Source organism: Bos grunniens, chromosome 25, assembly GCF_055505025.1.
Source record: "Bos grunniens cultivar Pamir isolate PY7600 chromosome 25, Bosgru_T2T1.0, whole genome shotgun sequence".
Lineage (NCBI taxonomy): Eukaryota > Metazoa > Chordata > Mammalia > Artiodactyla > Bovidae > Bos > Bos grunniens.
Genome location: NC_141189.1, coordinates 25,576,581 through 25,601,870, shown reverse-complemented (window position 1 = coordinate 25,601,870; position 25,290 = coordinate 25,576,581). Strand labels below are relative to the sequence as shown.

The following is a 25,290-nucleotide window of genomic DNA, read 5'->3' as shown; positions in this document are numbered from 1 at the left end:
TAAGTCAGTTGGCCATAAATGTAAGGGTTTATTTCTGAACTCTCAATTCTATTCCATAGATCTCTAAGTGTATCCTTAAGCCAGTACCACCTGTCTTGATCTATAGCTAGTTTTAAGTTTTGGAACTAGGTAGTATAAGTCTTTTAACTTCTTTTTCAAAATTGTTTTGGCTCTTCTGGGTCTTTTGTGTATCCATGTGAATTTTAGGGTCTATTTCTACCAAAAAAACAAAACCAAAAAACCTTCTGAGATTTTGATAGGGATTGTGCTGACCCTATAGATCCGATGGAGAGGTTTGCCATTTCCTTCTCCAGGAGAATTCATCTACTGGTGCATGAATTATGTATCATTCATTCTGTTGATGAGTTTCCAGTTCTTTCCTTTTCTTTTTCCTTTTTCATTATTATGAACCATGTGAACACTAGTCAGGTCAGCTGGTGGCCATATAAAGTGTTTCTCTAATGAAGGCCCATACCTAAAAGTAGAATAGCTCAGGTGTGTGGTGTGTGCCTCGTCCACTTTGCCAGATGATGCCAAGTTATGTTCTGCAGTAGCTGTGCTAGCCTGCACCGTAGTGGCAGAGTGTGAGAGTCTGCTGTTCGGCAGCCTACCAACATTTGGTATGAGCAGACTTGCTATTTTAATTGTTTCAATTTAGGAAATAATAAAATCATATTTTATTGTGATTTTAATTTGCAATTCCCTGATTGTAATAAGATTGAGCATCTCTTCAAATGTTTATTGATCACTGGAGTTTCTTTTTCTGTAAGATGCCTTTTGTTGATTCCTTTTGCTCATTTTTCCATTATGTTATTTGTATCTTTCTTACTGATTTTTAGGATTTAAAAAATATATGTTCTAGGCAATAATTGTCCTCTGATTAGTCTGCTTCCTTCCTTCTTTGCTCCCATCCATCCATCCATATAGTCATGGTTTTTTAGTACTCAATCATAGGTTATCTTTTAATTTATTCATTTGCTTTGGTTTAAATTTTTGTTTTTTTAATTACAACTTAGTTTTTGAAATTGTTAGTTTCTTTCTAGAATATCATTAATTGGCAACAAATGAAAAACATTCCTTTAGTATTTTTTCTGCAGTGTTGATAAATTCGATAGCAAGTATTTCAGGCAGGTAATTGACCAGTCAGTTGCTCAGGAAATGTTTATAACAATGGTTCTCAACCTTGGCTGCACATTAGAATCACTTGGGAGCTTTAAGAAATCCTGTTTTCCAAGCTGAACACTGGAGCTGCTCGATCAGAATCCCAGGCACTGTTATTTCACAGAGTTCCCCAGGTTATTCTGAAGCTGAGAACCCCTGGTTTGTAGAGCGCTTATTCCATTCAGAGGGTAGTACAGATTGTGGATTTCACGAGCCCAGTGTCACGGGCTTGTGTTAGTGCAGCACCTGGAGCCCTTGTTTAAAATGCTGATTCCCTGGTGCCTCCATGGGTGGTTTTGACCAGTAGGTTTGGAGAGGAGCAGGAACTCTGTTTTTAATACATACCACAGGGTGCCTGATTTTTATTAGTTTAGGAAACTGCAGCAAAGCTTTAAAAAAATAGCTGTGGAATCTTCAAAATAGTGACTTCAGTTTATAACATTATATGACTTTAACTTTGGATTAAAAAAACCTTACATTCTGTGACACCAGCTGGGGAGACAAATCAATGCAGTGTTGGGAATCGCCAGCTGTGTTTAATTTGAAATCTGTTTGAATTCTCTCTCCCTCCCTCCTCCCCACGGGCAGTGACTCATCTCTGAGGGGCTCTGGTCGAAACTCAGGAGATGTCACATCGCTAGGAACCAAGTGCTGTGTACTGTAAACAGTCTCTAAGATTCAGAGCTGTTTGTTTTCTCCAAGCCCTGAAGTCTCATGGGGTAATTGTTTAAGTTGGAGCTCTCATAAAGGGCATGTGAAAAACACAAACCAAGGTATCAGGAAATGGAGTTCTGTGTAGATACAAATGCCACGCTTGGTGTCGATGCCATTGTTTTCACAGCTTACGTTCCCCTCACCTCCAACCCCCAAGTAACATTTGGGCTATGAGAGGTTGCTTCACAAATTGGACACGTTATTTACTTTTAATTAGATAATGCTAAAGAGAAACTTGATAAATCTAATAATTTAGATATTGGGTAACAAAGCCAAACTGAAAACACATGCCAATCTACCTCTTGATGAACTTTCTAGCCATTCACTGCACGTTGAAAGTGCATACATATGAAAGGACTCTTTCTAAATGTCCAAATAGTCTTGGTTTTTACGTGATATTTTTTATCTCTGATAAACTATGGCAAGGTTATCTAGTTACTTATCCAGACTTTTGAATCTGTCAAGACTTCAGGGTATCACTTTGCATTCTTCAAAGTAGAGATAGATTTTTGTTTTTGATTATACGAGATGACTTCATCTGGGGTGTTCGGGGCCACGTTGTGTGGCTGTAATCTGTTTTGAGTCCTGAACGTGTCAATGGCCTTCTGGCGTAGGTGATGCTGGAGGGATTGAGCAATTTCCTGCAAACCCAAAATGTTCCTGGTGTTGCAGAGCACAGTTCCAGAGAAACATGTAACTCTTTGAAACTTGTCAAGTTTCCTTTTAGAAGGAAATTTAAGAGTGAGTATAAATAATAGATGCTAGTTAAGAAGCCCTGGAGAACCTATGGGGTCATTTCATAGAAAAGAACATTTAAGAATCAAGACCATTCTGAAATAAACCAGAGGAGGCCATACTGAAAAGATGGAGTCACCTGCAAGGATGCTGGCTGACTTTCCTGGTGACTACATACTGATCCTAGTTCAGACCCTCTGGATAAGATTCCTGAGTTGTGGCTTTTCTGGAGGCAGATGATGGTGCCATTCCTTAAGAGGCTCTGTTAGGAGCAGAGTCGATTCCCTTTGTCAAAAGCACAGTGGTATTTCTTGTAATTATACCTCCAGAGATTAGCACCAGGCCTGGCCCATGGTAAAAACCTGTGCTTGTCTGTAGAAATCCTTTCCTTTCCAGGCTTGGAGTGTTTCAACCCGGTCAGACATGACAGAGTGACTTTTCCCTTCTCTTTTTCTAGTGCTCAAAGCTTCTTTCGGACACAAGTGTTATTCAGTTCTACCCAAGCAAATTTGTCCTTATCACTGATATACTCGATACATTTGGTAAGTACTAGTTTTATTCATCTTAAATCTAAGAAGTAGTTTGTTTTGCCAGAAGTTGGATGGTCGAGTTGCTTTAAAATACGTTCTGTTGTGGTTTCATTTTTGAGGTAAGTCACGAAGGAAATCAAAACCCTCACCCTTACCCTTGCTCACCTGCTCATTAATAAGAGTGCTATTTTTGAAAGAATTTTATTTTTTTAACTTAATTTTTATTGGCGTATAGCTGCTTCATAACATTATGCTTGTTTCTGCTGTGCGGCAAAGCAAATTAGCTACACATATACATGTATCCACTCTTTCCCAGATTGCCTTCCTATTTAAGTCACCACAGAGCAGTGAGTAGAGGCCCTGTGCTACACGGCGGGTTCTCTTTAGCTGTCTGTTTTATATATAGGTGTGTGTGTGTGCATGTGCACATGTGTGTGCTCACGCTCTCATTTGCTCAGTTGTGTCTGACTCCTTGTGACCCTGTGGACAGACTGTAGCTCGCCCGGCTTCTCTGCTCAGGTCATTTCCCAGGCAAGAATACTGGAGTGGGTTGCCATTTCCTCTTCCAGAAAGAATTTTACATTACTTGTTTCCCACCTTCTGATAGGCTAGTAAGGTGAGTGAGCAAAGTGAGGCGGGCTGGGGAGCACACGTCCTATCTAGGCCTTGATCCGTTGCCAGCCAGCTCATGGCATCTGGAACCCACTTTGTTCAGAACTCAACCCAGCATCTCTTCCCAGCCCTTCCCCACCCATGCTGGGTTTCTGTCCTAGGGAATGGCAGTACCATGCACCCTGTTGCCCACTCTGGAAATCTGAGCATCTTCTCGCCATGCCCCACGTACAGTCTATCACCAGGTTCTTCTCTTCAGCCTCCTCAGTTTCTCCCCAGAAGACAGTTTCTGTCTTCTCTGTTGAAACCTTAGTCTAAGCCTCCAGTCTCTGTCCCGTGGATGATGGCTGCAGCTCCTATGAGGTCTTCCTGCATCATTGTGTCTGCTCCTTGTCACATGCTCAACCCCTCAAGCCAAATGATCTTTGGGAGCCCAGCAGAGAGATCTAGATGGAAGAGATTAATTAACCAGGAGTCCCTTGGAGAAACAGGAGGTCTCCATGCTGCTTGTGATGGTCAGTGGCCAAGACATCATGCCATTAGCAGTTTGCCCAGACCAGGCAGCCTGTGGGTCGTATGTGACGTTCAGCAGTGGGGTGCCCTGCAAGAACTAGGAGACAGTCTCCTTCTGAGAACTGAATGCAGAGGAGGTTGGCACATAACGTTAGCTGCCTTGCCAGTGGGCTCCCAACCTGGCAAGTCTAGCCTGTAACCCATTGAAAGGTCAAATGTGTTAGGAAACAAAATGTCATTCAGAGTGACCATATATTTCTGCATAGGAGACCAAAGACCTGAGTGTATTAACTGGAACAAGTGATAGAGAAACTGACTCATACTAGTCTTGGAGAAGGGAGGGTATTTATTGGCTTATGTTGAAACGTCCAGGGGTCATTTCTGGCTTCAGGTACAGCTGGATTCAAGAACTCAACCAATATCTTCAGAACTGTGTCTTTTTCTAGTACTTTTTCTTGGGTTGACTTCATTCTCAAGCTCTACAAGGTGTCCCCAGCTTCTATCAGCTTTGCTGCTAGTAGTCCCAGGAAAAGGAAGGGAATTCTAGCCACACTTTCCAGCAGAAGTCTTGGAATTCATTTCATTGATTTGGCTTGGATCACTCGTCAGTCCCTGAGCCAGTTATGGGCTCTGGAGGAGGGAATATGCAGATAATCCAGAGCTGGGATACCCCAAAGAAGAAAGGTTGATGCTCTTTCCAGGAGAAAAGGGAATAGGAGCTAACTGAGGCAGAAAGAGACATCTAGGATCTCTGGGTTCAGATGATCTGGGGAGGTGGTGTCGGGCGCTCTGCTAGGCGCTGAGGATGTCAGCAAATAGGAAACAAAAATCCAGGCCTTTGTGGGCTGTGCCACAAAGAGGAGATTCACAGAATACATAAGTAAACCTGATTGTATATTAGATGAGGACTGGTGCTATGGAGGGAAAAAAAAACCCAAATCAGAGCAGTGGGTGGCGGTGGGCTGCACTTTTAAATAGGGTGGTTGGAGAAGGCCTCACTGAGAAGTTGATGTGTGAGCAATTACTTGAAGTACATGAGAGATGAACCACATGCTGGCAACGTGGGGCCAGTTAGGACCAAGGAATAGCCAGTGCAAAGGCCCTGGGGTAGGAGCAGTCCTGGCAGGTTTGGAGAACTGAGGCCAGGGTGCTGCAGGTGGTGTGGAGTGGTAGTGAGTGGGGATGGGGACATGGCCAGAAACCTGGTGGGCCATGTAGGCCTTTGAGACAACTTGGGCTTTGACCTGGAGGATGTGAGGAGCCACTGAGGTGTTACGTAGAGTAAGTGGAAGTTCTGATTTAATTTTTAATGTGCTTCCTCTGACTGCTGTGTTGAGACTAGATTGTAGGGCAAGGGCGGGGCAAGGGGCCCAGTTGTGAGTCCAGTGCAACATTTCAGGTAAAAAATGAGGGTGGCAGGGACCTGGGGAGGCAGTGGGGATGGAGGGGGGAGTGATCCAGAACACACAGACGCTTTAGGCTCTCAGAATAGACATCAATTACACACCCCTTGGGCCTCAGCTTGTCCTCATGCCCAGCTTGCCTTCAGGGAGCTAGGGTGTGAGTCAGCCAGAGAGGCTGGTGGCTGTGTCTGTTTCTCCTGATGGTTCTGTTCTCATGGTGAATTGACACATTGACCTTCTGGTTTCCCTCTCCAGCCTCCTGCAAGTCTCTTTTGCCTGAGTCAGCATCCCTGGGTGAGACTAGTTCCAAGAGGCTGATGAGCCCGCAAACCTGGCCAGATCCAGACATTAACCCTGTGAGAATTTGGGGCAGTCATTCTGTCAGCCTCTGTGGTGGCAGCCCAGCCCCACACCTCAGCCAGCAGGACTGAGGTATGGTGTAGATGCCTGCTGTCCTTCCTGTATTCTAGGAATTAGCTGGGCTGGCGGTTGAGAATAACAGTGAGAAATCCTCAGCAATTTTGGGCCTGACTGTTTTAGGTTCTTTAGTGATATTCAGTCACACTGTCTTTGTAACAGCTCTATGAGGTAGGGTCTATGATTATCCCAGAGAAGGCAATGGCACCCCACTCCAGTACTCTTGCCTGGAAAATCCCATGGATGGAAGAGCCTGGTAGGCTGCAGTCCATGGGGCCGTGAAGAGTCAGACACGACTGAAGCGACTTAGCAGCAGCAGCTATAATTATCCTCACTTCACAGATGAGGAGGTTGAGGCACAAGGAAGTAAAGCAGCTCATCCACTTCCCCAGGGTAATGAGTGGCAGAGCTGGGGCTCAAATTGAGTTCTCTCTGAGCAGTCAGAGCACCTGCTTTCTTGCTCTCCAGTTCAGTTCAATCACTCAGTCATGTCCGACTCTTTGCTACCCCATGAATCACAGCACGCCAGGCCTCCCTGTCCATCACCAACTCCCGGAGTCCACCCAAACCCATATCCCTCACTTGGCTTATGGAGGAAATTCTCTCTGTGAAAACTACAAGTGGGTGTAGCTTTGACCCAGCAACTCACCTCTGGGAATTCATCCCAGCAACCCGAGTGACGGACCAGAGGGGACCAGTTAAACAGAAGATGACACGTCTGTGCACTGCAGCTCTAGGAGCCTCTGAGAAGGAGTGAAGCCGTGCTGTGTTCCGGTGTGGAAAGTACCCAGGTTATGTCATTGGGTGAAAAACTCAAGATGCAGAACAGCTGTGAGAGTATGTTCCATTTTGTGTAAGAAAGAAGGGAAAGTTAGAACACTTGCTTGTTGTCACTTGTGTTTGCCTGAAGAAACATTAGGAGGATACTCAAGAAACTAGTAAAAGTGCCTCTCTGCACCCCAGCCCCCCCAAACGAGGGTGGTCCAGGCAGTGAGCATCATTCGGTGCATCCCGTAGCCTTTTTGAATTTGGAACGGTGGGCATGTTTCACCTATTCAAAGGATTCCCAGAGGCAACCTTGTCTGGATCTGTTGTGAATAGCTTTCCTCAGGCCTGCGAGGCAGCCTGCGTGTTCAGGGGCTGGAGGATACTGTGTTAACACTTTGGGGCTAGAAAGCCACTCTCACCTTTTACAAAGGGGGTGGGACTGGCCTTGCTTGAGTGGCAGCTCGGAGTGCTGAGGTCCACTGTGCATGTGTCACTGTTACCCTCGGCTCCACAGGAACACGTGCTACTGTTGGGGGGCAGGTGGTTTGTGGTGGTGGACGAGGCTGACGGAGCGCAGGAGCATCTAGCTGGGCGGGGATGCGGAACACCGCCCTGGGCATCTGCAGCGCACAGGTGTGGCGGTGCTTTTGCTGGGACTTCCCTGGAGGCAGTGAGCGCCGAGCTGGGAGCTGGGAGCTGGGCTCTGGCATCTCTCTGCCTGCATTCCTTGCCTCTCCTCCAGGGTGGTGTGAACCTGAGCCTTGATCTCTTCACTTGTGGAATGGGAAGTGGAACTTCCCATTGTGAAGTTCCCACAACTTCACTTGTGAAACGTAGACTTTGCCTCTGGGAACTTCTGGGGAGAATTTTAATTGGGAGAATGTGCAGGAAACACATGATGTCTGTCCCTCTCTAGGAACTGGCAGGGTCAGTGTCAAAGTAAGGTGCTCAGAAAATGTTAACTGTTGTCCCTTGTTGTTACTGATCTCTTGTATTTCAGTGTCCTTGGTTTATAAGAAAGTGAATCAAGAAAGGAAAGGAATCTAGGATCAGGTGTTATTTCTCAAAATAGTTGTCCACTAACTTAACAGTGATGTTGAAGCTGAAACTCCAATACTTTGGCCACCTGATGTGAAGAGTTGACTCATTTGAAAAGACCCTTGATGCTGGGAAGGATTGAGGGCAGGAGGAGAAGGGGACGACAGAGGATAAGATGGTTGGATGGCATCACCGACTCGATGGACATGAGTTTGGGTAAACTCTGGGAGTTGGTGATGGACAGGGAGGCCTGGCCTGCTGTGGTTCATGGGATCGCAAAGAGCTGGACACGACTGAGCGACTGAACTGGACTGAAGTTAACGAAGGGAAATAAATGTTCACCAATCTCTTTGGGCCAAAAATGGTTTAATAGTTAAAGGCCCCTTAGAATATGAAGATGAAATACAAAAAGTCTTTTTTTTTAAAAAAAAGGCCGGTTTTGGAGAGATGGTAAGCTTTTCGTGGAGGAGTAAAGGCATTGGGTTCTCTGAAGTTGGGTCCACACACCTGAGGAGGTGTGAGAAGTCACACAGCGCCCAGCGTGGCCTGCTGTGCTGTGCGCATACAGTCCCCGTGCTTGGAGTTCTGTGCTTATCTCAGGAGGCCTCTCTCCACATCAGGTGTGGCTGCCTTGGAGAGCCTGTGACTGCCGGTAACCAAATGCTTCCTGCCAGGAGGTCAAAGGCAGATAGCTTTGAGAACTGGGGCTCGATCCCTGAGGCTTCCTAGGAACTTCTAAATTGAATCCATGGTTTGGGGCCGTGGCTCTTATCTTCAGTTACATGCCTGGAGAGCTTTAAGAACACTTCCAGTGGCCAAGCTGTGCCCCAGACCATTTACATTAGAACCTCTGAGGACAGATTTTACACGAGCATATTTTCAAGTGCCTCAGGGGCTTCCCTCGTGGCTTAGTGGTAAAGAATCCACCTGCAGTGCAGAAGATCGGGAGACCTGGGTTCGATCCCTGGGTTGGGAAGATCCCCTGGAGAAGGAAATGGCAACCCACTCCAGTATTCTTATCTGAAGAATTCCATGGACAGAGGAGCCTGGTAGGCTACAGTCCATGGGCTTACAAAGAGTTGGACAACTAAGTGGCTAACACTCTCACTTTCAGCCTATCAGATATGCCTGCTGGTGTTGGAGAGTCTCCTGTGGAGACCTCGGAGGAGGTGGCTCACCTTGGGGACGGGTACTGGCCGCTGCAGTCCTGGAAGGTGCCCCTTGGCGTAAGCCCTCTTGGAGGTCGCCATTAACCCCACTATAGAGCCTGTAGATCCCAGGCTCTGCTTGTTTCTTTTTGAAGTATAACTGACCTGTGTTAGTTCCTGTTACATAACACAGTGATTTCAAAATGATCACCACAATAAGTCATTAGTATTTATCATGATATAAAGATAATACGTAGTTATTGACTATATTCCCCATAACTACATTTCATACCCATGAGTCATTTATCTCTCTCACTGTTTGATTCCTTCCCCTCCTCCCTGGCAACCACGTTTGTTCTTTGTATCTATTACTCTGTTACTTTTTTAATTTCTTTTTAGATTTCACATATAAGTGAAATCATATAAGCGAAAGACAGTATTTGTCTTTCTCTGTCTGACTTACTTTGCCTGGCATAAGTGAAGGATCACTTTTCTGCCTCTTTCAAAAGAATCATGGCTTAAAAATTTGGTCCACTAGGTGGCAGCATACTCCAAGTTGAAGCTCATCCTGGCGCTGTCTCCATCTCTGTCCCTAATTAAGAAATGTTAATTTAGTGTTTGCACCTGAAGGGCATGATGCTGACACCATATGTCCTTTTCTCCCCAGGGAAGCTGGTGTACGAGCGCATCTTTTCCATGTGTGTGGATAACCGCAGTGTCTTACCAGGTAACGTCATAGCTGTTCCAGCGGGTTTCATTCTGCCCTCAAGTCAGGGTTAGAAGGTTTATATCAAGTTAGGATTTATTGAGACCTGAAATTTTTTGTGTGTTGAAAGTTAAAGAAACACTCTTACTGATCATCTCAGTCTTTGAAAAGCAGATTTTTCCAACAGCCAGCTAGGGATTTGAGCAAGTAATTTGAATCTGCAAGAATGAAAAGGTCCTATGATTAGATTCAACTGAACTTTTATACCAACTTAAATTTCTCTGGTGCTTGACATTTTAATATTTTTCCTGTATATCTTTCCTAAGAAGCAAATTGCTTTATAGAGCTAATTTTATATTAAAGAACAATATCAAATAAATCAATAATAACAGATGCTTTGCATCTACAGTATATGCCCAAGTGATGTTTGCATTAAATTTATTGCTGCTCAATTTGAACTCTCAGAAGGTTATAATGGGACAATGAGATCACAAATTTATTTTGTCACATAAATGGAAGATGACAGTGAGGCTAGTATGGAACTCGCAGCAACAGCATCCATTCTCTCTTACTCCTCCTTCTGAGTTCCTAGCACTGCTGGGAGGAAGTGCGCTCATCTGTTCAAGTTAGAACAACAGGCTGTCTTCACTTTCATCCCACCTCCTCCTGCTCCTGCTTCCCTGGAGGATGAAGAGATGGCATCGGACAGACCTGTAATTTGACTTTTCTTTTTGTCTGTTAATCTGTCTTGTCTTGTCTTTCGGGTTTTCTTTTTTTTTTTTTGTCTTTCTCTCTCTGTGTCTCTTTCTCTTTTGCTATTTTTTTCATTGTCTCTTTTTTCTCTCTTCTCTTTCTGTTTCTGTCTTTTCCTTCCTTCCATCATCTGTATTGTTAAAACTAGTTAATATGCACATTTCTCAGAAAGCAAGACAGAACTCTACAGACCTTTAGGGCTAGAAAAGCTCTTTGGAATCACTGCATCTCATTTTAGGGGGGCCCACCCAGTGGGAAAGAGCCAGGAACTTGGCACAGTCCTGCCACCAGCAAGTGAGAGCCTGGCTCTAAGTGCTGGACCTGCACCATCCATTATGCTGGCCACTTGGTCCCATGAGGCTCTTGTGCACTAGAGATTGGCCAGTCCAAACTGAGATATGCTGTGAGTAAAAAAAAAAAAAAAAATGTTGGATTTCAGAGGCTTAATGCAAATAAGAGACCATGAAATATCTCACTGATTTTTAAGTTTACATGTTTACATATAGAAATGATATTTAGATGAATTAGATTAAATGAAGTATATTTTAAAATTACACGTTTTTGTTTTAGCTCTTTGAATGGGGCTCACATGGTATTTCCATTGAATAGCACTGCACTCCACCCTCCCCTCCACCACATTCCCACCTGCAGTGGTTTTTAACAGCTCCTCACACATTCTACGGAGAAGGCAATGGCACCCCACTTCAGTACTCTTGCCTGGAAAATCCCATGGACGGAGGAGCCTGGTAGGCTGCAGTCCATGGGGTCGCTAAGAGTTGGACACGACTAAGGGAATTCACTTTCACTTTTTACTTTGATGCATTGGAGAAGGAAATGGCAACCCACTCCAGTGTTCTTGCCTGGAGAATCCCAGGGAGGGGGGAGCCTGGTGGGCTGCCGTCTATGGGGTCGCACAGAGTCGGACATGACTGAAGCAACTTAGCAGCAGCAGCACACATTCTAGGCTTCTTAGGACTGGGAGGCAGTGGCCAGCCTGATGGAAAGGCCTTCTCTGTCAGCTTAAGGATTTGGCAAATTTGGTGCATTTATTTTACACTTGCCAGTGTTTCTTCCATGTGTTATATCAGCAGCAGTAAACTCTCAGCCCGCAGGCAGAATTAAACCCAGTTAGGTGTTTTCTTTGGCTACCAGAGTATTTTTTAAAATGCTATTTGGTATAGTTTCTACTTCCTCCTATTGTTGTATACCTAACTATTGTTTATATCACCTGCCTGGCCCCTAGGGGCATTTATGTTCATACCTCCTGCAATAATTTTCCTTCCTGTCAGTTTTCACTAACTATACCAACAACATTTTAGGGCTAGTTAAGGAAAAACTGGGCTTCCCAGGTGGCTCTAGTGGTAAAAAACCTGCCTGCCCATACAAGGGACGTAAGAGATGCAGGTTCGAGCCCTGGGTTGGGAAGATCCTCTGGAGGAGGGCATGGCAACCCACGCCAGTATTCTTGCCTGGAAAGTCTCATGGACAGAGGGCCTGGTGGGTCCATAGGGTTCCAAAGAGTCCAGTACAACTAAAGCAACTTAGTATGAATGAATGCAAGGAAAAATTACTAATAGCTTTCTCCCTACTTGAACTATAAAACTATAAGTTCAAAATAAAAGGCTATTTTCATATTCACTTTTAGTGCTTGTCTAAATGTGCTAATTAGCATGTTTATTACTAAATTCTTGCTTTCCCAAATACTTGCTGTTTTTTAACCTTGAATTAGGCTTTTGTTTTCTTGAAAAGAATTTCATTTCTCCCCTTTCAGTTAAAATCTTTATCTGCATGTATCTTCTGTTTCCTAGAACCTGAAAAGGAGAGGGGCAAACTTTTCTCAAAAATGTATTTAATCTTGGGGATGACTCTTAACAATATTTATAAAGAAAACTTACGAAATCTACTATGCAGAATTCTGCCTAAAGAAATTATGTGTAGAGAGAAGTCTGGTGGCATGTGTACTGATTCTTTCCATTTGAATCAAGTTCAGACTGTGATCTTAGTATTTGAGCCCTTTACCTTCAGGAGCTTTAACTGAAGCATAGCTCTTACCGGTTTGGAAAGATACTGATGTCCTTTGGGTTCACAGAAAGTACATGTTGCTAGATATGGTAATTTTCCCCCAACATTTCTTCATCCAGCATATGAGGGAAGAGAGCTTGTACTCTAAGTGGTAAAACAATTTCATTTCCATCTTGGGATGAGTGACTTGGGTTTCTTGTGTTGTGGTTCTCCTCATTAGCCATGGGCATTCCTGTCTTTGGCTTTCCCTGTGGCTGATACAGCCGCCTCTGGATAAGCAGTGTCCTTAGCTGACCTGGCCTTTCAGGTCATCATATTAAGATGGCGTGGCGCCCCTATGAGCCCTGTTACATAAAAAGATGTCTCACTGCCATGGTCGAGACTTGACAAATGGAAGAGAACCAGACTCACTGGTCTCCTCCCTTCTCTGAAAATATCCACAGAAGTTCAGGGTTGAAAAAAGGAGCCCATAGAGGAAAAACAAGTGGGAACTGGAAGAAAATGTCTCAGCTCTTCTTTACATTGAAGCTTCTTCTGAATTAATTTCCAGATTCTACATTCATTTTCCATGTAGCAGCCCAGGCGCTGAAGTGTAATTGATGTCATGTCATTCCTTTGCTCAGAGCTCTTCAGGCAGCTTCCGTCACACTTAGAAGAACGCCCAGACTCCTCGCCAAGGCTGCAGCCCCTCCTAACCTGGCTACTTCTCCCTTTCCTCTCACATCTCTTTGGCTCACTTTCTTGTTCTTTGACCAGACCCACTGGAATGTAAGCTTCATGAGGGCAGGGTCTCTCTTATGTGCTGTGCTCTCTTATCTTCTAATTGGTTCCTGAGACGTTCGTCGTGAGCAGACGAAGTAATGAAATGTACTGTTGAGCTTGCTATAACATTTTTTTCTTCCCATTTCATTTATTTACTTTTTTCTGTAAGATTTTAAAGTCCTGTATGACATAATCCTTTTCCTAAATGATCTCTTGAACTGGAAGGAAAATATAAAGCCTTTGTATTGCATATGTGGATTATTGCATAGCTGGCTGTTGGTGTGTACACGCAGAACAACTTGCCTTGATGTGATGTCCCACTTTCCCTGGCAGCCAGATTCCGTGTCATCCCACCCTTTGTTGCACCTCCGTTCCCTCAGCTGGAAAGCAAAAGTTTTTAGTAGATGACCTCAGAGACTTATTTTTGCTTTTGGATCTCAAGTCACATGATTCAGTCACATTAAGGGAAATTAACCTCACCCCTCCTCTGTTTTCCAAAAGGCAAGACTGACAAATGAATTTAAGAATAGCCCTTATCTTTTCCTATCTAGATCTCTTGGAACTTGAAAAAAAGTTACTTTTAAGTACATGGATTCAGGCCAGGAGAGGAAAAATGGTAATTTCCCTTCTCTTAGAAAATGGCAAGTGAATAATTCTCCAATGAATGAAGCATGCCAGAACATCCAAAAATAGATAAATACTTGAGATTGCAGTTCTGAAATATCTGCAGTTGTGATTACTGACTGTTCTCTGCTAGTGAAGTACCTAGAATTTTATTTTTTGCTGATTCTGTAGATATTTTAATCACTTTAATGGTGTACCACCAAGTAGCAGAAAGTAGAACCAGGGATGAAAAATGACTCACTGAGCAACATGATGAGGGCGACAGGCTAACATTCGTTTCTTATGTTCTATAGTAATCAGTTTCTCCCTTTTTGGTTGAATCATAAAAGTGTAAAGCACACCGAGGGGTGGGATCGGGCTCCAGTTTGTGCAGAAATCATTTAAATGTGAGAGTTCAAGAGTAGCCTTCTTGGTGTTGAATAGTTTTTTTGTTTGTTTTCATTTTTCCATACTCTTTTCCATTTCTTACTAAGACGTATGTCATTGATTGGGCTTGGTCATCAGTTCCAGAAAACACAAAATCACAGTAAAGAGAATCACAGCTGGCAGGCAGCCTGTGGTGCCAGCCGTCTTGACTTCTCTTGCTCTTGTGGTTCAAGATGGTTATGGAGGTTCCGGCCTTTGTATCTGCATTCTTGCCAGCAGGAAGGAAGAAGAAATGAAGATCACGCCCCTTCCCTTGGAGCTGATTCCTTGCACTCCTGTGTATGTCCTGGGACCTGAACTTGGTCACATGGCCACACTGAGCTGCAAGGATGGCCGTTTGCCCAGCAGAAAATGAGAGTCTTATTATTAAAGAAGAAGAGAGCAGATAGTAGGGGAAAGTAGCATTTTTGTCAGAAGGTGACTCAAGTCTTCAAGTGGTATGGCAGCCTAACTCTGATTTCTCACCTCAGGGTCTTGACTTACCATACACGTCAGGTCCATGTGATGGACCATCGCATTCCATGTTACAGTTGCAGATTCCTCAAGCATCTGGAATTCTTAGCAGTATCTCTGTAGTTACTGGTGGGTACACCAAGAGCCTCTGGATTAAATTAAGGGCAGTGGCTAAGAATATAGGCTGTGGAGCCAGACTGCCTGAGTTGAATTCTAGCTCTTACGTCTACTTGCAGCGTGCCCTGGGCAAGTCCCTAAACTTGGCAGTGCCTCACTCTCTGTGTCTGTGAAAGAGGACCGTATGAGTACATGACTTGGAGGGCTCTTGTGGGGACCGAGTGAGCTGATGTCTGTAAAGCGCTTTGAGTGGCGCCTGGCCCTTTGAAAGCCTCTGTGTGTCCGCTCTCATCGTCACTGGTTGTTTCCTAATAATGATATTTGTAAGGAAAGCCATGGAAGGACTGGGCGCCCCACCCTTCTGCTGCACTGTAACTGTTTTTTGTCCCAGGACTCAGAGCAGCTGTAACAGATCCCAAGAATTAGGAAGGCTGATGGGTATTATTTTTGTTTTACAGATCACTTCTCTCCAGAGAATGTAAATGACACAGCCAAAGAAACATGCTTAAATTGGTTTTTCAAGATTGCTTCCATCAGGGAACTCATTCCAAGATTGTATCCTTTTTTTCTGTCTGATGATTTTAAAGATAGGCTGCAAGAGTTGCACTGTTAATAGAGGCGGTGTGAGGGGCTGCCCTGAGATTCCTGTTGAAAATGGGATCCTGTCAGGGTTGCTCTCCTGGAAGCACAGCACCAGCCACAATGTCCAAGAAGCCCTTGGATCTGGCTCTCCCCAGTTCTCTGGAGAGAGAGACTTTGACTGTGGTGCTGTGTACCAGGCTTTTGTTTCCCTGAAGAACATTCCCACATTAATTTTCTTAATTAAAATGCTTTGGGGTTTTTTTTGTGTATGTTTTCTCTGGTCCCAAGACCTTGAAAACAGCAGGGTCCAGCTTCTCTGCACAAACACCAGTGTTGAAGAACAGACAGTCCGACTTATACACAAAAGGAATCTTAGTTCTCTAAGTTTCATCCTTTCCCCATAAAGCTTCAGTTGGAAGTGCTCAAAACCCAGTTTAAATTTCAGCACATAAACATAAATCAGCGTATAACATTTTCCAAATTTTATTTTAAATAAGAATAAAACCTTGAAAACCAAATGTAGAACCCACAAGCCACTCACTGATTGAATTCTTTGGATTGTCGAGAGCTGTCGTGGCCCCTCTCCTGAAGGCACACCTAGCTCTCTGCGTGAACAGTTAGGCTTTTCCCCGTGGGGAACAGGCAGTCTGGAAAATGTCTTCCTTAACGAAATGTTTCTGTAGCTACGTGGAAGCTTCCATCCTGAAGTGTAACAAGTTCCTCTCCAAAACGTAAGGCTCTTCTTAAATGTCCAGAGCCATACATTTCCAAAAAATTTCTCTCTTGCACACGCCCTTGTGAATGGCGCTGCAATAGCAGCTATCATTCTTTGACTGCTTAGTGTGTAGCAGATCTGGTGCTAAGCACCTTCCATCCATTTTCTCATTTAATCCAAATGAAAACTTAATGAAGTAGAGATCACTTTTTAATCTTCGTTTTACGGAGAAGAAAACTCAAGCTGGGAGAGGTTGGTTGATTAGTTCATGGAAGATCAACTGGATTTGACATCCTAGCTCTGCTGTTACTGGCTGTGTGGTCCAGAGAAACTTACTTAGCATCTCTGACCCCTGGTCTCCTCTGTGTGCAAGCCCTGTGAAGGGGTCTGTGAGCGTTCATCGAGCTGCACACACCAGACTGGGAGCGGCACCCACAGGCCCTCATTCAGTGTCTTTGTGGCTGCTGTCCAAGATGATGAAGAGGTCAGAGATGTCAGAAGGCAAAGCCCTTACCCCTGAGCCCCCTGCTACTCTGGGTCACCTCGGACGTTGTTTTGAGAGTAGTTTTGCGGAGCCAGGAGAAACCAGATCCGCTTTCTGAGTGGCGTTGGACACCATCTAGATAACTCCTCAGAGCCATGGGCTGACTTGTGCTCTGAGTTGGATTTAAAATGTGTACCAAGTGTGTTTGATCGAGGTCTGGTGGTGCCTGGGGGAGTTTTCGTTCACCAGCTGGGGGAGAATAAGGCTTGGGGCAGAGGGAAGTCCCATGTGGCTGGAAGAATAAGGAAGTCACAGTTCACTTTGAGGGGGATGCTGGGGTCAGGCGTTAAGAGTGGGTGGAGCACGGGGCAGTAAATCCATGCCAAAGGGATATAGATAACAGCCGAAATATCGAGAAGGGTGAGGAGTGACCTAGTGACCTGTCAATGGACGATAACTGGGGATGGGACAAAAATAGTTAAATTAGTAAAAGTGACCTCAAACAGGAAAAAAGTAAAGATTAGACTCCAGCACTGAAAAGATGGTAGAGATGAAAGAAACCATTCAAAAAAATGAATTATGGCAAGAGAGAAAGACTTGGTACATGGCCTTGAAAACGTCAACTTTGACCTTGGTTTGTTTCTGAAACCTGATTTTGCCCCCCTACCTTTAGGAAGTCGAAACGTAGACTTTTGGGTGTAAATGCTGCTGTCTTTTCATCTCTCGCAGGGGGATTTCAGAGTGTCTGCCGCGGCTGACGTGCATGGTCCGGGGCATCGGGGACCCGCTGGTGTCGGTGTACGCCAGGGCCTACCTGTGCAGGGTGAGACCACCACATCCTGCCTCCTCCAGCGTTCGTGCTTCTCCCTCCCCGCCACCTCACGAGTCACTGGACGAAGGACTTCATTAACTGCTAATTTTAGAGCACAGCTTGTCCACAGAAAGCAGGGCTGTAGGATTTCTGTTTAAAATTAATTTCTAAGTAGACCCACTTACCCGTAACTCTAATTAGGGTCATCATCTCACAAATGAACTGGGTTTCAGAACTAATTGTTTCTCCCTTCTTGCTGGGAAGGAGGCTCCCAAGGCCTTTCGGGTGATAGGTTAACTTCTCATTGACTCAAAATGTGCTTTCCCTTTGTCTTTGAATTTGATTGTTTTATCAGATTTGTGGTCTCTGTATTAAAGAGCTGGCTCAGAGTGCGAGTTGGTGAGGGTTGTCTGGCAGGGAGAGGCACTCCTGGTGATGGCAGGCATCAGGGTCTGTGTTGCCTGGCCTTGGAGGGCTGCTCTGATGGGTTCAGATTGTGGGTCACTCAGCCTTTTTCTCCTTAAAGCACCGTGAAGCTCCTGCTTAAAACTGCTACTACTACTACTATTACTAAGTCACTTCAGTTGTGTCCGACTCTGTGTGACCCCATAGACGGCAGCTCACCAGGCTCCTCCGTCCCTGGGATTCTCCAGGCAAGAACACTGGAGTTGCCATTTCCTTCTCCAATGCATGAAAGTGAAAAGTGAAAGTGAAGTCACTCAGTTGTGTCTGACTCAGCAACCCCATGGACTGCAGCCTACTAGGCTCCTACATCCATGGGATTTTCCAGGCAAGAGTACTGGAGTGGGGTGCCATTGCCTTCTCCACTTAAAACTACTAAGTTTTCATTTATGAAAAATGCACCCTGTGGAGAGTTTACAGTCATTTTTCTTCAACTCACTTGGGGCCATTGCCTCTGTCAGCTTTCATGGGAGTCCCCCTTACTGGTTCCTTGGGCATCGTTTACCTTCAGAGGGGTTATTTCCCCTATTCTGTAGGGTCCTGGACCTGTAGGGTCCAGACTTCTTGAAGACAAAGCTACTCTTAGAGACATATCTCTCCCCTACTGTGAAAGTGAAAGTCGTTCAGTCATGTCCGACTCTTTGCGACCCCATGGACTATACAGTCCATGGAGTTCTCCAGGCCACAATACTGGAGTGGGTAGCCATTCCCTTCTCCAGGGGATCTTCCCAATCCAGGGATCAAACCTAGGTCTCCCACGTTGCGGGTGAATTCTTTACCAGCTGAGCCACTAGGGAAGCCCAAGAATGCTGGAGTGGGTAGCCTATCCCTTCTCCAGGTGATCTTCCTGACGCAGAAATCGAACCAGGGTCTCCTGCATTGCTGGTGGGTTCTTTACCAGCTGAGCTACTAGTGATCATCAGTACTATGAAATTAGAAGGTGAGGACTGCAGCCTTTGATCAGCTTCTTTTACCTGACATCTAGCATATGATAGAAGCCCTGTGGTCTCCAGCATCTCAAAGAAATCAAAATCATTTCCCTCAGAGTGAGAAGCAGACATCCTTAGGAAGAACACTTTTTATAGGTCTATTCCCTAATAAAGGAGAAAAGGAAAAAAAAAGAAAAAGCTTTCCAATTAAGGGCACCTGCTCCCTTGTAGTAACTGAGGCCAAAATATTTATGCATTGCCATCTGCTTGAAACTGGCATAGATTTTTCATAGAAGAATATCAGATATATTTCCTCCAGCTTCAACTCTGTAGTATCATGAAGTTTGAATGCTCCTCCCTTGTCAAAGTTTGCTAAGGGCCTAAGCTTCAACTCCAGTATCACGAAGTTTGAATGCTCCTCCCTTGTCAAAGTTTGCTGAGGGCCTTTGTGTGCAAAATTGGACTGGATCCTGTGGGGTGGGGTGGGGAGGATGTAAAGATAGCCTTGTTTGTGTATTTGTGCTCAATGGCAACCTACTCCAGTACTCTTGCCTGGAAAATCCCATGGATGGAGGAGCCTGGTAGGCTGCAGTCCATGGGGTCGCTAAGGGTCGGGCACGTCTGAGCGACTTCACTTTCACGCATTGGAGAAGAAAATGGCAACCCACTCCAGTGTTCTTGCCTGGAGAATCCCAGGGACGGGGGAGCCTGGTGGTCTATGTGGTCGCACAGAGTCGGACACGACTGAAGCGACTTAGCAGCAGCAGCCTTTCCTCTTATAGCATTCTTTGAACTTACCTTCACATCAGTAATAAAGACCCAGAATCTTAGTGTGTCTAATGACACACAATTATTATATAGAAATCAGAAAGTGAGGGGAAAATTCATTCCCTGCAAACCTCCTCAGTTTTAAAGTTTGAAGGAAGGTACACAAGCTGGTGAAAGATGATATTTGTTGCGTATAAAGTGCCTCACCTGTTGGCTCAAATGGTAAAGAAGCAGCCTGCAATGCAGGAGAAATTGGGTTTGATCCCTGAGTTGAGATGATTCCTGGGAGAAGGGAATGGCAACCCACTCCAGTATTCTTGCCTGGAGAATCCCATGGACAGAAGAGCCCGGCAGGCTACAGTCCATGGGATCGCAAAAGAGTTGGACAGGGCTGAGTTACTAACGCTTTCGTTCACTTTCACATTCAGAGTACCTTTGCATGGCAGATGCAGCTCTATAACTCAGTGGCAATGAGGAGAGATTATAGACATACCCCAGGAAAGCTGGGTGAGATGTCCTGTATCTGAAATCAATTGTGCCAATTCAGGCAGAGCACCCTTTCCTCTGGTTGGGTAGTTACTGAAAATCTTTTGATATAAAAAGAATAAGAGACAGTGTGCATTAGTAAGGACTCTTTCAATTCCAAATGGCAAAACCCCAGTTCATAGTACTCTGAAACAAAGGTGGAGATTTGTTGGCGCTCGCATCTGAGGAGCCTGGGGTAGTCCCGGCATGGCAGACGCAGGGACCCTAAGCTGTGTCGGGAGCTGTCTCCTTCCTTGTGGCTCAGCTCTGCTCTCCTCTGGGTGACTTCAGTCTGCAGCTTTCTCTTTCCATATGGTGGAAAGTCTTCCAGCCTCTCAACTTAGGAACCTCAGTGACAAGATTATCTTTTCGCCAGTGGTTCTAGCCAGTTTCTGGGCAGAATCTCATGGAACCACCTTGGGTCCTTAGTCCGTACATATGCCAGTTGCCTGCTGACTGAGCCTGGGTCATGCACCCACCCTGGCAACCCAGGGTTGGCTGGGTCCAGCTGCCGCAAACCTCTTTATCTGAGAGGTAGGTTTGAGTCCCCAAAGAGAAATCCACTTTGCTGATTCCAGAGACAGAGAGAATGAGTGCCAGGGAGGCAGAAACAACAGATGGGTATCGTGAGTAACTACCCTTGCTACTCTAGGTAGAAATTTTTTCGACCTGAGCAGATTTCCAAGCTGCTCATTTGGTTTTATGGAAAGAGATAAACAAAACACAAAGGCAGTGAGTAGGCAGGGCGTGGGGGGTGCTCAGAGCTGTTTATTAAGGGAAAGTATGATTAACTCCTCTTCTAAGTCACAGCCCCTTCAATTCATCTCCACTGCTCGTCCACTGGGCCTTTCTTTGCTGTCGCCTAACAGGTAATTATTGCTTTTTCTACGGAATGATTAGTAGAAGGAAACAATAGAATCAGAACACAGTAAAAAATGGATCTGACAGTTGTTGTTAATATTTTTTTAAATCCGTGTACTTGTCCTTGGAAGCATCTCCAACAGCTCTAGAGAGCTGCCCCTGGAATTTACCGCCCCAGTGGATCTTGCATAATTTCCCTCAAAGGAATTCCTTACAGACATCTAAAAACCACCATTATCGTTAATCTTCATGACTTCTGGGTAGCTGTGGGGGGAGGTGAGTGGTGGAAATCTCTCTTCCTTGGAAGAAACCAGGTCCCAGAAAGCAACTCCTCTTACAAAGTTGTTTCTGTGCTAAAGCAGCTGTGTGGAATTGAGGTGCATTTGAGGAACTCAGTTTAAGGAACCTTATGATGCTTTGTTTTAAATCCATGTAGTCCCTGCCATATTTGTGACCTGTACTCTTCCATCCGACTCTAGAGCCCTGGCCACCTACTCTGTGATTAGCAAATTGTTTTCTAATAAATATTCTGAAAATATTACATATCTTTTTAAAACAATGAGTGAAGGAGTCGATGGATTATAGTTTTGTTAGGCTTCATGCTTGTGTAATAAAAAATTTGCTTAAAATACATCAAAATTTATGTCTTCTTCCCTGACTGCCCAGCAAAGAATGAATCCGTATATTTTAACAATGCCACAGTGAAGTCCCAGCTGACTCTCTTACATACCAGAATCTTTTTGCTTCATTTAATAAGTACAGCCACGTGTGTGTTTATCATTTTGTAGAGAGGAAAAGAATGTCGTATACACTGTCTTGAGAGTACATTTCTCCTTAGTGCTGTATTGATTTGTTCCCTTGGTCATCTGTTCAGAAATACTTTCATTACCTTTGGGAAATTGCGAAGATGATTACTGCAAATATTGCCCTTTTTTTCATTAAAAATAGCTCCTGTGGTTTTTCTTATAAAAGCAAGATATGCTTGTTGAATAAGAAAATAAAGAAACAAAAAGAATGAAAGTTAACTTTCTGGACCTCTCTATGCTTATATCTACCTATATGTATATTTTTAATTTACAAAAATGCATCACACTGTATATGTTATTTGCAACCTGGTTTTCCACCGTCAAGGTTATTTCATTTTGTTTGGCTACAGGTGGGCATGGAAGTGGCTCCACATCTCAAAGAAAGCCTAAATAAGAACTTTTTTGATTTTCTCCTCACATTCAAACAGGTAAGAGAATATTATCAGAAGAGCCAATTGATGTGATAGTTACATGATCACAGATTCGTAAAACCCAGTTGGTTTTCCAAGTCGAGATTGCCTTAAAGCTCTTTAGATGTGTAAACCCTACAAAATTACACTCGTGTCTGTTACAGACAATTAAAATGTGTTGATTGTACTGAAGAAGCAAAGAGGATTAATATGCATGTGTTAATAAGAAACGTCTCCGGTTGATCAGACTTTCTTCTTCATGTCTGCTGGGTCCATTTTATCAGGTTGCCTCTCTTCACAGCACACATTCCCAGAACAGCTCAGCCTGGTGACATGGGAAACTTTGTGAGTTTTTTTCTAGTTTAAAAAAACCTGAGAAACCAGGCAGTTTCTCTCGGGGCCATTCAGGTGCTTGCAGATACGCTCACATGTTCTTTATTCTGTGACTTCCCTTCCTTTTCTGAGTGTTTATTTGGTCTCCTATAGATTCACGGGGATACGGTCCAGAACCAGCTGGTGCTCCAGGGCGTGGAGCTTCCGTCCTACCTCCCCTTGTACTCGCCTGCCATGGACTGGGTCTTCCAGTGTGTTTCTTACCACGCCCCCGAGGTAACTGCCCTGGGCTTCAGTGTGAAGTTCACTCCCCTCTTCTGTGTCATAAGGACCCTGACACCTGAGTGCCCGGTAACGCCATCATCAGGGCCCTTTCATGGCGATTCACTGTTGGGTCTGGTTCCGTGCTCAGCCCTTGTCCTGCACCCTGTGTATCCTAAGTGGTGGTTTGGGCTGCTGTTCACGCCTGAGCCCTGGGCTCAGGGAGCCTGAGTCTGAATCGCAGCTCTGTTGCTTGCAGCTGTTGTTACTAAAGCAGAGCTCAAGTCACTTGTCCCTAACTGCGCAGCTTTTTTTCTTTATCGGTGAAATGGGAGCAGTAGTAATTCCTGTCTTCTGGTCTATTGCGTGGATCAAACAAGACGGTCCACGTACAGTGCTTGGGGGAGGAGGGCCCCACACACGGTGCTTGAATGTTTGTCGTGTCATTGGGATTGCAAATGTGGTTTTTATATCTGCATGAGAGGACCAGGAAAGAGATAAGACAAAGTGTCACTGGAGGGCAGAGTTTGGATTGTTTTAACTTATTTTTCTTGCCCAATCTGTTTTTTAACTTTTCAGCAAGTATAATGCCTTGCTTATATTTTAATTTTTGCAAATCCTAAAGTATGAGGAGAAAAATAGGGCCATCTTGTATTCACCTAAAAAATAGGTGAATTTTTTATCAAGTAAATTGATTTTAAATAAAATCAGTTTAATAGAAGATTCTTTGAAAACGTGTGGCCATTCTCTCTGATTATAAGGGTAGTCTCAGCCACCACATGCTTGCCCAGGCTCCCAGGAAGAAAAACCAATGACTTGACTGATTCAGCTTAATGACTGAAACCCATGAGCAAAACTGATGCATTTGAAAATAAGAACACTTATTCTTTTTCTCCTTAAAGAACAGCAAAATTGGATTAAAAACAAAAAGTACATGTCATAAGGCGTTCTTCCTTTATTTTAAGTGGCAGTAATCTCAGAGGATGGCAGAAGCTGGGAATAGAGCTTTCCTGGGGAGTAAAACTCTAGGAAATCATTATTGCACCAGAAGAAGTGATTAAAAAAATTAGGTCACCTGAATAATAACAAACTCTGATTCTTGGGGCATTTAAACAAGGAACTTACAGTGTCTCATAAAAAAAAATCATTTTCAAAATGTGGAAGAATTAATGTCAGTGTGGAGGGTGGTGTTGAAAAGGTGTGTGACAAAGTGATACCTAAAAAGCTCTTTGACGGTGGCTGGGATGTGTCCCCCAGGGAGTTGGAGATATGTGTGTCTTTAAGGGGCCACACCTCTAGAATGTAGGCATTTGTCTGCAGCTGTTAGTAACACCCAGGACAGGCAAGTGAGAGGGGAAGGGAGAATCATCTAGATGAGAGAGGGGAGAAATGCCTCGAGCTGCAAATACCTGACATACGAAATTTCATACTGAAATCCCCAGTTCCCTCCCTCCCCAAATCAGGGAATGATTATTCAAAAATGGTTCTTGTTGTTGTTTAAAGATAAGATTCCCCCCGCCCCCACCATTTATACAGTTAAAATTAAGTAAAAAAATCTTTATGCCCCCAGTTTTAGGAACACTTTGCAGAGAAAAGCAACTGTTTCATAAAACATGCTTTGTGCAATGAAAACAAATCCCTGTAAGCTTGCCATTTTCAGCAGCTTGTTGTCTGGGTCTGGTACGGAATCCTGTAATGCAGCTGTGTGATGCAGGTTGTCACAGTTGAAGGAAAGAAGAGGAAGGTGGTAGAGGCTGGGGCAGGTAGTGAGGTAGAACTGAGTTCAGATTGTGACTGTGTTGCCTTGGGCTGCTTGACCTCTTTGTGCCTCAGTTTTATCAGCTGTAAAATGGGGCTAATGAATGGACCCTTCCTCAAAGGGCTCTCATGAGATGACTATAATAGTGCACGTCAGCACGTGACCAAGAGCTGGTGTGAAAGGCAGCAGGCAGATGGGGGTGGTCGTCATCGTTATCTTTGGTCTTAACAGGAGATGGGGCCTGGACTGATTTGAAGGCCAGGAGATGAGTCAGGGCAGTAAGGAGGGGTTGAGGGACGAGACCTGTATAGACCGACAGGCAAGAGGCATAGTTAGGAGACGAGCATGACTGGAGAAGAGTGAGGAACTAGGCCGCCTGGGAGTGGCCCAGGCTGCAGAGGCTGTTGATCATTGTGTCATGGAGACCAGGCAGCTCTTAAAGATTTTTGATCGGGGAGATGATTTGAAAAAAGTGGTGCTTGAAGATCAGACTGGCAGAAGCATACCAGATGGATTAGAAGAGTACCAGTTGGCAGCCATGGAAAAAACAAGAGGCAGAATGGATAGGAGAGGATTTTCATAACCAGAAAACATTGTTTAATAAGTACATATTCATTGGAAAGACTTTGGAAAAGATAGGTTAAAAGGAGAAAAAGAGCCGCCTAAAATTCTGTCACGAGTA

The 25,290-nt window shown here is 44.5% G+C and overlaps 1 protein-coding gene across 6 annotated transcripts in view; it reads left to right on the top strand.

Moving 5' to 3' along the window:
• Positions 1–25,290, top strand: part of VPS35L (VPS35 endosomal protein sorting factor like) — a 138,187-nt gene that overhangs the window by 32,721 nt on the left and 80,176 nt on the right. For 4 of the 6 annotated variants that reach the window (XM_086375518.1, XM_086375520.1, XM_086375519.1 and 1 more), the window contains 7 exons: positions 3,068–3,152; positions 9,707–9,766; positions 15,361–15,457; positions 16,168–16,215; positions 17,413–17,506; positions 22,196–22,273; positions 22,742–22,864. In XM_086375518.1, coding sequence (XP_086231644.1) covers positions 3,068–3,152; positions 9,707–9,766; positions 15,361–15,457; positions 16,168–16,215; positions 17,413–17,506; positions 22,196–22,273; positions 22,742–22,864 — 585 coding nt within the window. Of the gene's footprint in view, positions 1–3,067; positions 3,153–9,706; positions 9,767–15,360; positions 15,458–16,167; positions 16,216–17,412; positions 17,507–19,938; positions 21,048–22,195; positions 22,274–22,741; positions 22,865–25,290 lie in introns of those variants that run through there. The other 2 variants (XM_086375523.1, XM_086375522.1) reach the window with 2 other exon arrangements.